The sequence below is a fragment of the Centroberyx gerrardi genome, chromosome 17, assembly GCF_048128805.1.
Source record: "Centroberyx gerrardi isolate f3 chromosome 17, fCenGer3.hap1.cur.20231027, whole genome shotgun sequence".
Classification (NCBI taxonomy): Eukaryota; Metazoa; Chordata; class Actinopteri; order Beryciformes; family Berycidae; genus Centroberyx; species Centroberyx gerrardi.
In genome coordinates this window covers 15,583,031-15,596,872 of record NC_136013.1, presented here as the reverse complement: position 1 = coordinate 15,596,872, position 13,842 = coordinate 15,583,031, and the positions used below count along the sequence as shown (strand labels likewise).

The 13,842-nt window shown below is 43.4% G+C and overlaps 1 protein-coding gene across 1 annotated transcript; it reads left to right on the top strand.

The window, feature by feature from the left end:
• The first annotated feature begins 818 nt into the window (after positions 1-818).
• Positions 819-7,401, top strand: prox2 (prospero homeobox 2). Its single transcript, XM_071925324.2, has 4 exons — positions 819-2,393; positions 4,391-4,498; positions 5,787-5,981; positions 7,197-7,401. The coding sequence occupies exons 1-4, from the start codon at positions 819-821 to the stop codon at positions 7,362-7,364; spliced, it is 2,046 nt and encodes a 681-aa protein (XP_071781425.2). The 3' UTR covers positions 7,365-7,401.
• Positions 7,402-13,842: the final 6,441 nt, after the last annotated feature.

The window sequence follows — 13,842 nt, the reverse complement described above, 5'->3', positions numbered from 1 at the left end:
TTTTTTTTATTTGGTTTAGCCAAATTAGGATTTTATCAATTTTAAATCTGAACATTGATCATGATGATCATTGATTAAGGTGAAAACCATAAAAAGATGAAGAGGTTTTCATGATATTTTCACTTTGTTAATAATGTATATACAGTGCCGTTTCTTATGCATGGTCTCTGCCTTTCACAGGCTGAAATCTACCTTTCATGCCACAATTGTTCTTTTTATCCTTCGTGTTAACTATCATTACAAACCCCAAGATGAAAGGATACATAAGAATGCATTCCCACGTTCCTCAAGATCATGGAAATTTCTTTTATGAAGCTGAGGATCTTGGAAATAATGGGGAGTCTTTTGATTTCCCATACTATGAATATGTAATAGTAATTTTATCTGGTAAAGTAATCATTTTAAAACCATGAAAGTAATTTCAAGTTTTAGATGAAATAACAGCATTACCTGTGAGGGTTATATCCACAAGGTTTTTTAATCATTTTACAGTTTAATGTACTTTCTCCACATTACTACCCAAGGCATAAAGAGACACTACACATTGCTTTCAAAATGGAATTAATCATAAATGTAGACAGCTAATGATGAAACCAGTTATTCAGGAATAGATGAAGGAGAAAGAGGGCTGCACATTTTTTTTTACATTAGTTTCAATATGTTTTTACCTTACTTTGGATTCATAATGTTTTTTTACATTATGAATGAAATTAATGGTGTGCTGATTTTTCTTTTTTTTCAGATCCTTACATTTTGCATACTCTCTGTGATTCTGCAGCGTGTCCAACTGAAGAACCTAAACAGTGTTCTCCTTGAGCATGAACCTCAGTCTCCCAGACCAGAACATGCACAACCCCAGCGAGGGCTGCCTGGAGGACGACAAACCTGACCTCATGATCCCTTGCTTCCGCCGAAACATGTACGATGAGTCTCTGGCCTCGTACTCCAACGGATCCATCATCTCCCAGCTGCTCCGCAAGACCATCCACAACAAGAGGGCTCTAGATGAAAGCCATTTCTACCTGTCCAGCTCCGCCATCGCCGACTCCGGCCAGGAGGACCAGAGCAGCGTCTCCTCAAAGGACAGCGCGGCTGAAGCTGCCTCCCCCAGCTGCCACCTCTCGACGGGAGCCAGCCCGGAGGGGGAGCGTCCCCTGAGTGATCACCTGCAGGCCAAGAGGGCCCGAGTGGAGAACATCATCAGGGTCATGGCAGGCTCGCCCAACAGCAGGCCGCATGGAGACAGTGAGAGGTCCGAGGCAGAAGCCAGAGAGACCAGGGAGACCAGGGAGACCAGGGAGGCAAGAGAAGCGTACAGGGAGAACAAACGCAAACAGAGGCTGCCGCAGCATCAGGAGCACAGCGTCGGAGGCCCGGCAAACAGAAGAGCCGGATGCAGTAGCAACGGTGACAACTGCAACACCAAGGATGAGGAGTGTCACAAGCTGAAAGAGCAGCTCCACAGCATGCAAAGGCTCCTGCGTCAGCTCCAGGAAAAGTTCCTTCAAGTTTACAACCAGGAAGATCCAGAACACGAAGACAGCGACGAGACAGCCGACGCCGTTGAGCACGACAACTTGCCACAAAGTACAGAGTCACGCTACGCGAGCAATGAAGAGGATTTTGAGAGGAAGCACGACAGGGCGACTGCAGAGTGTAAGGGCCGAATGAAAGTAGAGGGTTATCTGGTCCACCAAAGAGAAAGTCAGAACCTGCAGGACGCCCTGAAGCAGGAGCTGTCCCGGGCTGTGAATGAATGCGTGGACAAGGTGTTCAAGAAGGTCTCGTCCACGGGGCTGGATCTGTCCCCTCAGCAGCGCATGTGCCCATCCCCAGAGATGCAGATCAGTGTGGGTCCAGACAGGAAGAGCCAGCAGGCAGGCTGCGCCCAGGAGCAGCCCCACTCCGAAGAGACTGCGGTCAAACCCCGGTCTCTGGAGTATTATGAAAGCACCGAGGCCCAAAGTCCACAGGACCAGACGGAGGCCCTGTCGCTGGTGGTCCGCAAGCCGGCAATGACCCCTCTGAGCTCAGTCGCCCCGACAGTGAAGAGGCCCTACCCCTTACACCAGCCGCCCTTTCAGTTCAACTACAACACCCCTCTGCATGACAGCCAGATCCTGGAGCACCTTCTCAAGTACGGGCCCCACACCAACTTCGGGGGTCTCCCTTGCATGCCCCCGTCGATGGACAGGACATCCCCGGACTCGGTGGACCTGCCCTGGGACACCATGGCCATGAGGTCCAAGGTGACGTCCAGCCACCTAGGCCACCACCCTCGTCCCGCCGCCCTGGGCCCGGTGACGGTGGACAACCTGTGTCTCCCTCATGTCAAGATGGAGTGTGGTGAACTGCAGAGCATGGCTGAACGAAACCCCTACATGTCTCTCAACATATCCTTTCACTTAAAGAAACAGTTAAGCTAAATTTGTTGTGTATTTTCAGATAATAGCTTCTTGATGCAGGATTTGACCACACATAGCTCTTGCTATGTTGAAATTAATAACCATTTTGTTAAGTAATGAAGTTAAAAATACAGGGTTATAAAATTCTGCAATTTGTTTGACAGATGAATGATGATGACAGTTGATATGGGAGTGATGTAAAAATGGTGTAGCTTTATTACTATGTAAATATAAAACAATTATTAACAAATGACTACAATCATCCCATTTTTGTTATGAAATTATTTACCTTAACAATGAAAAATCAATTCACATAAAGTGACAAAATTAGGAGTAAAAAACATGGTATTTAATAATAATTTTATACTTTGATATAAAATGTTTTTATGTTGTACTATTCTTGTTGCAGGACATATTTTATGTTTACCTTGGCATTTTACACAAACTCCCTATATTTCAGCCCTTCCATTTGAACAATGACTGGTGGAGGTTCATTGCAGCATGAGCAGTTCCAGTAACAAACTTCAAGGAGAATTTTTTCTTTGATCTTGCTAACCCCACAGAAAATTATAGCATCTTCTTTAATCTGAGCAGAGTAATGACTTTAAGTCTAGAAAAAGACAAATAAAAAGGAATACAAGGCTTTGATAAGAATTGCCAGGAACAAAAGCCAATTTTTCAAAGGCAGAGAAAGCATCGGTTTCTGTTTCAGGAAGCGTCGTTTTTTCAGACTTGAAAAGGTGCAGGATCTATTTCTCCATCATCAGAGTGATAGGGGTGCATCTAAAAGGTCACATCTGAGTGCCGGTGGAAACCACAAGTGCCTTCCAACCATAACACTTGAGCTCTTGTCTTGAGCATTTGTTGTTGGATACGTCTGTCAAAATGTACACTATAGAAATAGACTACAATCAAAAAGAATTTCAGTGTATAGGAACTAAAACAAAATCACTCCAGGACAAGGAGTGTTGTCCAGGATATTTTTTTTGACCGCTGCTTGGAAGTTAAATCATATTTGTCAATTCTGTGGTTTCTGATGTCCACAATCAATATGATAATAGAATAATATCTACGTTTTCATCATCCTCTGTTGACCCTAATTAAGACCAGTGATTTCTTTGCTGCTAATCTCATCACAGAGAAAATGATCCTAAAATAGTCACAGAAGTGGTCAGTGTTGTTGATTCTCTGTCGCGAGGCTTTAGAGAGGAATATTATCTGCTGCCTCTCAGGATCCGCTTTATCTTTACAGTGCAAAGAGCTCTGCTTCTCTTTGAACAATACCACATAAATCTTTCATCCCAACTTCCTTATTTCAAAGGTAGGGTTCCCTAATAAATGTATGGTGTGGTGTGACCTGATAAGGAAATATCATGACCTAAGGCGTGGTTGTGGACTACAGAGGAAATACTCCTGTGCATCTTCACTGCCATAGGGGAAAAACTTGAGAAGGAATTGAATATATTAATATTTGCAATAAAGAAAAGTCATTGAAATATACATTTGACTAGGATATCAATACATGGTTGCCCTAAACCATCTAAATTATTTTTAATTACAGCAAATAAACAGAATATTTAAAATGCATTGTATCATCTATAACGTAATTCTATATAATTTCCCCACTTTGTCTGAGGAAAAATATATCGCACCATATGTTGTCTTGAAATCAACTTAATTATATCTGAAAATCAACTCCTTTCTTTCAAAACATTTCAAAACAAGCCGCCTTAACTGCCAGGCATGAAGTGCTTCACCCTCTAATTAAAAATCCCTAATCTAATTCGTAATGCTGTTTTGCCAATACGCACATGTTAGGGTCATTATTGACTCCCTGGTTAATGCCGAGCTGTTCTTTAGTGAAATTCAATTTAGCTGAAGATTGAGGCAACACAATACTCTGCTCTACTATCACTTTGCACGGCACTGTATGCTGTGAATTATATTTAATTGTCAGCTTTTTCTGCCTTAACGTATATGTGCACATTCAAGAGGGTCTCACCCCCAACCATCTGAAGAAGGCAAAGCTCATGTTCTTCTATACCCGCTACCCCAGCTCCAACGTGCTGAAAACCTTCTTCCCTGATGTCAAGGTAAGTTTTATATTGCACAGTTTATTTAAAAAAAAAAAAAAACCTGCAAAATTGTTTGTTCTGTGTTTATCTCCCCAATATCTACTTGTTGATGTATGGTTGGGACAGAATCAGCAGTGTGTCGGAGGAGAGAAACAAAGGAGCAGAGGGTTTACAATAACAAAGCCACTAAGCTGCTAGTATGTCCTGGGGGCAGAGGGAGATACAGGGGCATTCTCTCTTTAAAAAAAGCCACTCCAGTCAGCAAATGGAGTGACAAAGGACTCTGTAGGCAAGGCATTGCTATTGAGTGTCAACATAGAGTTGGTATTAGACTTGTGCTGCAGCAACCAGGCTGTGAGCTGTGAGCGCTGGCCCTAACCACAACATCCTGTGTATTTTGGCCCTGGTCTCCTGCCCTGCCTCCTCTTCGCCTCCTCTCCTGTCTCCTTATCTGCATCCTTTTATGTTACCCCTCCTGATTCTTCCTATTTATCGCTGCTTCCTCTCTTAACCTTTCCTATATCCTTACTGCTTGTATCGCACATCACTAGGCTCATTTTTATAACTCCCCTCCTGCCTCCTTTCCAAAATCCTTTCATTTATTTTCTCCAAACGCCTCTCCTTGCCTACTCCCTCTCCCGTCTCCTCTCCTATCTCTTCTCCTTCCACTGTGGCCCCGGATCGCCGGGCCAATGTGGGCCCCAGCCCCTCAATCTGGTCTGACCCCCGGGGTCAGGGGGGAGGATGCGGTTGCCGCAGCCTGCGAACGTCTCCTCCTTGCCTACAGTCCTGTGGTGGGAAGTGGCACTGAACAAAAGAGGGCCTAATCCTGGTGTCTGATTCCATCCTATCAGCCCGAGTCAGTGAGAGGGAAGCTTCCTTCTGTCCTTACGCTGCCGCTTTCTCACCCACAACACCAGAGAGAAGAAACGTCTTTGATGCCTGCCCAGCCCTTAGGCATTTTTTTCTGTCTTTCTGGATGAAGAGATAGAATAACAAGACTAATGTCAAGACTGAGTTTAGAAATACAGAGCTCTGACAGATGTTTTTTCACCCTGAACATTGGTGGGAAAAGATCAGAGCAATTAATGTCGAGAAGAGTGACAGACCATTAGGTGGCATTTTGCCCTACAGGTACTGAATGCAGGTTTTGAGCCACTTCTCAAACTCACTACTAAAGCACTGGAAGCCCATTGGGTTTTTGCAGACTGCAAAGCATAGAGATGAATATTTTCAAATGTCAATATGTTCTCACTGAACTTATAAACGGTATAAAGCCACATACTTTGTTTCTCTCCACCTCCAGTTCAATCGCTGTATCACCTCTCAGCTGATCAAGTGGTTCAGCAACTTCAGGGAGTTCTACTACATCCAGATGGAGAAGTTCGCCCGCCAGGCCATCGTTGACGGCATCAGCGATGTCAAGGAGATTTCCGTCAGCAGGGACTCCGAGCTGTTCCGGGCGCTGAACATGCACTACAATAAAGCCAACGACTTCCAGGTAAATCCCCTTCGCTAATCACCACGCATTGAGGCTGCAATTTTCTCTAATCTGTATCGTTTGCATTATTTATGTTGCAGTGAAATGATTTCTGTTTTTGTAAATGTCTAATCTAGAAACGCTTCTAGCTGATTCTGTGCTGATTGATTTTTCTCAAAAGAATCACTGCACACGTACAATGTGTGACCAACAAAGAGAGTTTCATTACTATTCTTCATCATTGCTCCTGTTGTGAAAATATATTTTTCTCTGCATATAATTAGAGGGAAAAACAGCAGACAGTCAGACTCCATGGATGCACTTTAGTGAATCTTGCAGTAGTTTATCAGGAAGCCTGGGAGCTGACTCGTTCATCACAGTAGCCGCAGCAGTGCCCAACCTGCTGAAGTATGTCAGACCTCCAGCATGTCACACATGTCCTTGTCCTGACCTATGTGTCACGCTGCACCTGTGGCTGGCCAGCCTTTACAGCCATTATCTAAACTCCAGAGTGATGCTTTATCAAACTGTGGGAAGAGGAAGCCGCAGAATCCCACTAAAACAACTCGGGATTAGAGGACCAGTACGCCTGAGCGAGACTCAGATTGCTACTGATGCGGAATGCTGAGAAAGACGCTGTGAATTCCGAGGGAGAAGGCCGTTTGGTGGGAAAGAGACGAGACCGTTTTCTTTACCTTGGGACCAAGACATTCCTTTCCCAGGGATGCTTTGTGTTGGGAGATGAGGGGAAAGAAAAATAACTTATGCCAACAACTGTTGTGTTAACCGGCCAATGGATGGGAAACAAGGGGAGCGGCTCGGGCCTTCTCCCAGCATCCTTTGCATCTAGACTGCGTCTGTTGATTGGCGCTGAGAGGACAGGCTAGAATTCCTGGGAAGTTAGGGCGCTCTCTCTTTCCCAGCAGTTAGTGTAGGTCCAAGAAAACAAGGCTGGCTAATCAAAGAGCCCCCTCATTGAAAGTTAATGATTGTAGCGTTGCATTTATTGTATGTGTGCAGAGAACAAAGAGATGAGCTCCCTTTTATCAGTTTGAGTGTTTGAAGAATTGCGCTACAGGTCTTCATCATGCATTTTTGACGCAGAGTAAACTGAATAGAGAACACGTCAGTATGGTTTGTGCCAAAGCATTAAATATACTACTGTTTCACTAGTGGAATAAGGTTCTTATCAGAGTGACTTTACCTATAAGTCTCCACGTTTTCCCTGTTTTACAGGTTCCAGACAGATTCCTGGAGGTTGCTGAAATTACCTTACATGAATTTTACAACGCCATTTCCACAGCCAAAGATTCAGACCCCTCTTGGAAAAAGGCCATATACAAGGTGATCTGTAAACTGGACAGCGACGTCCCAGAGGAGTTCAAGACGTCTTCCTGTTTATAGGCTGAAGGAGAGAAAGAACAAGGTGAAGAAAGGTGATTTTTTGGAGTTAGTCACTTGACAGTATTATTTCATCATTTCTTGTAGTGCATTTTAGTGAGATGAAATTTAGATGTTGGATGAATAAATCATTTTGTAAATCTGTAAAAACACACACCATTTTGAAAGTTAAGAAAACTTAGAATCTATAGTCTGAAATAATGTATGTTCTGCTTTTACGAAGAAGCAACTATTGTTCAATTTTAATGCTCTCATGGTTTATTATAATGTTTAGTGTCTACTTACATAATCTGCCTCAGCACATTTAGAGAATGATTGAGTTCATAGGTGTGCCAACATGTTTACAAAGGTGTAACCATTCTTTTCATAGGATTAGTTTTAATCCGTAGAGGAGCTAGTTTTAGATTGTTCAGCTGGAAGAGAATTGTGGCAACTATTGTCAGTATTAGTTTGCTATGCTTTTATTTCCATTTCATTTCATAGCTGTGTGTGTTGTGTAAATGTACATGCGCTGCTAATTATTGTTGTATATTGCATAATGTTTTATAATTATGTTGTAACTATTAGCTTGACAGAATCTTCATGTGAAAATAATGCAAGTGACTATCATGGGTTTTATCATCCTGCATAAAAGCCTTCTGTCATGTAAAGTACAATCATTTTCAAATATTTCAGATATGCCATAGACACTGTATTGGAGTGATTGACAAAATTAAAGATGCACTAAATTATCTTATGAAACGAGTGTCTTTTGGTCTTCTTAATCACAACATTAACAATGACATGCATGTGAAAATGAATCTGCATCTTTTCAATTCATACAAGCACCAATATACAGGAGGTAAATGTTTTATTTTAAATTGAAAATGAATGCAACTCTTCACTGAAAATATTCTGGCCCGTTTCAGAGCCCCTAAGGTGCCTCTAATCCATGTCCAGCAGCCAGCTGTTAAATGTCCCACAAACTATGCTGCTCACATTGTTAACTGAAGCCAATTCAAGTCAACTTTCTAAGGCCTGCATTCATTGTGTGGCCGGTGCGGATGCGAACAACTGCCATGTCTTAAAAACAGCCACAATGCATTCCCTCCTAATGACTAATGCCCGATGTGACCTCATATCGGAGTTGTGCCACCAAAGCAAAATTCCACAAACCCGTTGACTCTTTCTTCCAGGCACCCACTCGAAGCGTGCTGATCACTTCACAAACACACACACATGCACGCACGCACACACACATACACACACACACACACACACACACACACACACACACACGTGCAGTGACATCACAAAAATCACACAGATGGGCTACCTTTGATGCCTTTGGCTTAATACAGACCAGACGACTGCTGGAGCTAATTAATTCTGATAAATTAATTTCACTGTGGATTGTATATTTCATGGTAAATTATATGAATCAATATGAATCATACAAGTTTTGAAGCACTCCATCCTCACCATCACTATTGTTATTTATATTTTGAGGAGAGGTATTATTATCATGGCAACTTTTACAAACAAAGATACATGATGCCTTTAAAATAAAGAATATAGACAGGAATGCATAGCCCATAGTAGCTGGACCACTTTTATCAAAGTACAATGTTTCTTGTTAATGTGTTAGATTACATTGCCAATGCCCAAAACCAAACATTTAATTGGAAAACCTGTTAGGCACCCAAGCACCAATTACATCAGAAATGATAACATTAAGGAAATTAAAACATTAGTTGGATTGGTTCATGAGGAAGACTGGAGAAAATAAACCTCACTAATCTTTTAATAGACATTTCTTTTCAATTAGATCAGTCTTCTTCAGTAAATTGATTTACATTCTCAACTCAATTAAAATGCCTCTGGTTGAACCAAAGTGCTTTGCTCAAATTAATTTGTTGTGTGACATTTTCAGAACAAGACTTGGTAACCTCTGATATAATGAAAGAAAACAAAGAAAATACCCTCAACTGTTTAACTGCCTCAGGCTGACACAGCCTCAACTTATACAGTACAACATAAAATAATATTCTCTCTGAAAGCACCTCATGTAAGACAAAACGTGTTTTGTAAAGAAGATGAAATGAAAAATGAAAAGCAACATGATTATAAGCAAAAATAAAACATAAGTGGTATATAGACCTTGTTGTAAAGACTATTTTTCAGTGGATATTCTGTGTTATCTGTTTTACCCTTGGTAATGTATATCCGTAAATCGTGGCTTCTTGAAAATGCTCCTGTACATTTCATTTACATCTTTTTGAAATCAGTTGAAGCTGTGATTTTCCCAATGTCTCGCACTAAGAGACACAAATTAAAGAAAACTGGCCAACATGTATCACAGCCATTGGCCTTCTCACTGTAGATAGGGAGCAGTTCTCGGAGATGGAAGAACTTGATCATGGAAAAGAGAAACAGTGTCATCTAGTGAATATCTGCTGTAATACACAGAGCTCAGCTTGCCTCTAGTCAGATGATCCATCTCTGACATTGGACTATGTTGTCCTTTGGTATATATACACTATATTTAATTTACAATTTCCCCCCAAGCTGTACAACAGACTTTGAGTCCACACAATTGTGTTTTAGATCAATGTTTTTTATCCGTCAAATATGCTGTCATATTCTGTTTTATACAAAAACCTCCACACAGGGGTGCACTTGTCCCTGTTTACATGCTGAACAGCAGTGAGGGAATCCAGATTTCTTGAAAACTGCTTGATTTTTCTGCAAAGACCCCAGGGAAATGGACGATCACAACTGTCTCATCAACATAATGCCACACGCCACATTTCAACACACGTGTGAGTTAGAAACGCACGCTTATTGGTGCACAGTCAGTGTGTGTGGTGTAACGTTAATGAAAAACTAAGCCAGTCTTGCCCCAGCAGGGTCGTGGGGAGACAAAGGCAGGATCAAACAGCCCGGAGCGGGAGACAAAAGGAGCGGAGCGGGGGCACTGGGACGGTCCCCCTGGTTAATCTTCTGTCTCCTGCTCATAGATACGGGCTCTTTGGCAGGCTCACGCTGGGAGGGCGCAGGGAGCAAAGGGACTGGAACTTGAGCATGGAGGAGGCTGACTTTAGGCTGCCCTTCAGACAACCACTCCTTGGTGTAGTTTGGTGTGATCACCAGTAAATCTTTATTAATTTTAATTGGAGCCCCCATTTAAAAGAGCAATTAAAGCGGATTAATCGAGCCCATCCCGTATAATGTCTTCTGTTAATTAGTTTGTCAGCACTGTTTTAATATCGCTTAATGACTTCATATTTCAGGGATGACATTAAAGGGATGCTGAAGGAAAAGAAATGGCCTTATCACAATGCGCTGCTTTAATGGGAGATGTCCCCCGCCAGCGGGCAAGGTCAGGCCCGGGGCCGCTGGGGAGGAAGAGGCTTCAGGGTGGCACCAGGCAGCAACCTCCAGGGATACACTCCCTCACACACACTGCCACGTTCACTTACTCTAACACACACTGTTGTACACACACACACATACACTGTCTCTCATTCGCTCAGACTACAAGTCACTCTGAAAAAAGAATAAATCCCGTACTGTAGATACTTGTCGGAGTCAGATGTTGTAGTTGAAAAGACAAATCTACCAATGATATGATAACACTGGATGAGTGAAGTTGGAAGTTGTGCTGACATTTACTGTGAAAACTGCATTTTGTTCATGATGCCATTCAAAAATATAAGAGCTCCTTCATCTCCACCACAACTCTGTCTGACTTCTAGAGTTACCAAAGCAAAGCTAAACATCCAGAGACACCAATGACATTCACTGTCTCTTCTGTTTAGGGCCTTGGTCATTCTACTGCACTGCTGCCAGTGGTATTATGCGTACTCCTTTGTTTGTTAAGTACAAAATGGTCCACAGAGGCACTGAGGAGCTGAAGAATGCGCTGATGGCGGCTGTTTAAACACTGACACAAACAGTCCAAAGTTCTACTACTTTTTTCCTCAGAGATGTGATGCCGGAGTGGCTGTCATAATCCCTTTACACCAGTCTGTGACGCTCCCTTTACAGGGACACTGAGGCAAAGATGGCCAGGCAGAGAGAAGTTGATAAAAACCAACAGCACATCCTCCTTATTGCAGCCCTGGCTGGCGTGCATCCCTGCTAATTTGAGTGTGCCCTCGCACCTCCACTCTCCTCAGCAGATTCATAAATCTCATTCCCATTATCCCGCTAATTAGCCGGGATTACAGGAGCATGTAATGCCCCCGCTTCCCAATAGATTGATTGGAGGACGGTCTCTTTGTTTTGAAATCACTTCCTGATTGATGTACAGAGCCCTAGTTTGCAATTGTAATGGCCCAGATGTTAACAATCAAATGCGTTTCCGCTCCAGGAAGTAACAGTCTGTCATGGAAGAGGAGCCAGCCGAGCGTGTAACGACACATCACAGGAGTGTGGGGAAGGAGGGACCAGGGAGGAGGGGATGGAGGGATGGAGGGAGAGATGGAGGGATGGATGGAGAGATGGAGGGGGGGTTAGGTACTGGAGCCCTGGCTTGTGTTGCTGGTGAGAGAGGGCAAAATGTCCATGCCCATGCCTCAACCTGAACTGAACCCCTTGCTGTACCACTTTGACCTCCGTGTTTGTCTTTGCTCTCACAATAGAGAGGATTAGTTACATTAGCCTGTCTGGTGATACAATCTGGATCAAGATTTTTTTCCCCTCAATTTGGCCCTAGTTCTCTCAAATCTGCTCATGGATTATTAATCTATTTGGTGTCTGACATGTCTCTGCTTTTGGCTCAGTTATTTTGATTAAAGATGCACATATTTAAATGTTCAGATTAACTAATTTTGGTTTAGAAAAGATACAGAAACGTTTTAAAGAACTTTATCTGCAAGTCACCATTGAACATGCTATCACCAGCTGCACAGTGGCTCCTGTGTGGAAGAGATCTGTTTTGCGAACAGTAGAGGGCACTATTGTCTAACCGAACCGACTCCCCTGCTTCCCTCTCCATTTCTTTTTTCTTACCCTTCACCAATAAATCACTTTCCAGGATAGTTAATGGATATAGAAGCAGATCATGAGTGAGCTATCTGTGGGGCGATAATTTAAGTGAAGATCCCCACACTGATTGCAGTGAAAGGTTATTTATTTCAACAATAATGCAGGACACAAAGGGGGAATCTGGGCAAGATTACTGGCTAGGGTACGCTAGAGTGCTCATCTCCAATGGAGCAGCGTGTAAATTGGGTTCACTTTCCCCAATGAAAATATAGACTGCAGTTTATTTCAACTTTATGCACATGGAAGGCTGTGCTTCCCTCTCAAGGGTGGCTGGGGACTAAGAGATGGCTGTGCATATGCGGGGAGGGTGGGTTTAGACCTTGAAAAATGCCCCTTTTGTCCCTGAGTCTCCGGAAGGCTGAACTATTGAGGTATAGCCCCCCATCCACCGGTGCCCACTCTCCTCTAATTAAAAGGCATGATGACAATAAGGAAAGGGTTTAAAGCCATGTTGGCTTGAATAATGGACAGAATAAGCATCAGCTCCTAAATGGGACTGAGGTGAGGTGAACTGTGTGTCTGTGTCTATCTGTCCGCGTGTGTGTGCATTGCGTGTATCTTTGCGCGTATGTGTGTGTGTGTTGTATACACAGTGGTGCTGGGCGTTATTGATTGAGTGTGTTGGGAGAGAACCCCAGGGCACAGAAGCCAGCTCGGCACAGATACTCCAGTTCTCCCCTCATGCAGAAAAATGCATGATTAGGGCCCAACTGACATGTCTGAAAAGTACTGGAGAGAGAAGAGGAAATAGCTCCATATGCTGCCCCATGTGGTCACCGCACCCCCAAAGTATGGCACCACTGACTGACTGGCTCTGCATCACTTACACAATAGCCCTTAATCACAAGGGTCTACAAACAATGCTGTCGGTAAAGAAACACATGTCAAAGCAGAGTATAGGAACTTAAAAGCCTAGCCTACATTGCTCAATGCACATGGGTATACAATGTATACTTTTACATGTCTGTCATGCTCCAGGCATTCAACTATGCTGTCAGCCAAGATATGCATCAGACATGGATCCAATGCTGTGTGAGATATAACCATTGGGTAAGGGATGGGAGCCCTTGAGCTGCATGATAAGCACTGTCACAGACATAACATATGTATCTATGCTATGCTTTGCTAAACGCTCCAGCAGGCTTTGGTTGACTTTACCTGGGGTGGCAGGTGAATTCCCCTGTTCACTGCCAATGAGGATCAAAGCTGCTGTGTCTGTGTGCTGAAGTAGTGCAGAGGGACGCACTTGGGTGGGGGGTTTTGGGGTGACGACGGGGGGTGCTGGGTTGGTTTGGGACTTCTAGGTTTGGACTCTCCAGGGGGGAACTTCAATCCCCAGATGGGCCTACTGATCACCAGACTCCTTCCTCGGGGTGAGGGAAGCTGAACAGCTCTCTCAATGCAGCCTTCCATCCAGATGGATGGATCACAGGTCAGATCGTCCCAGACA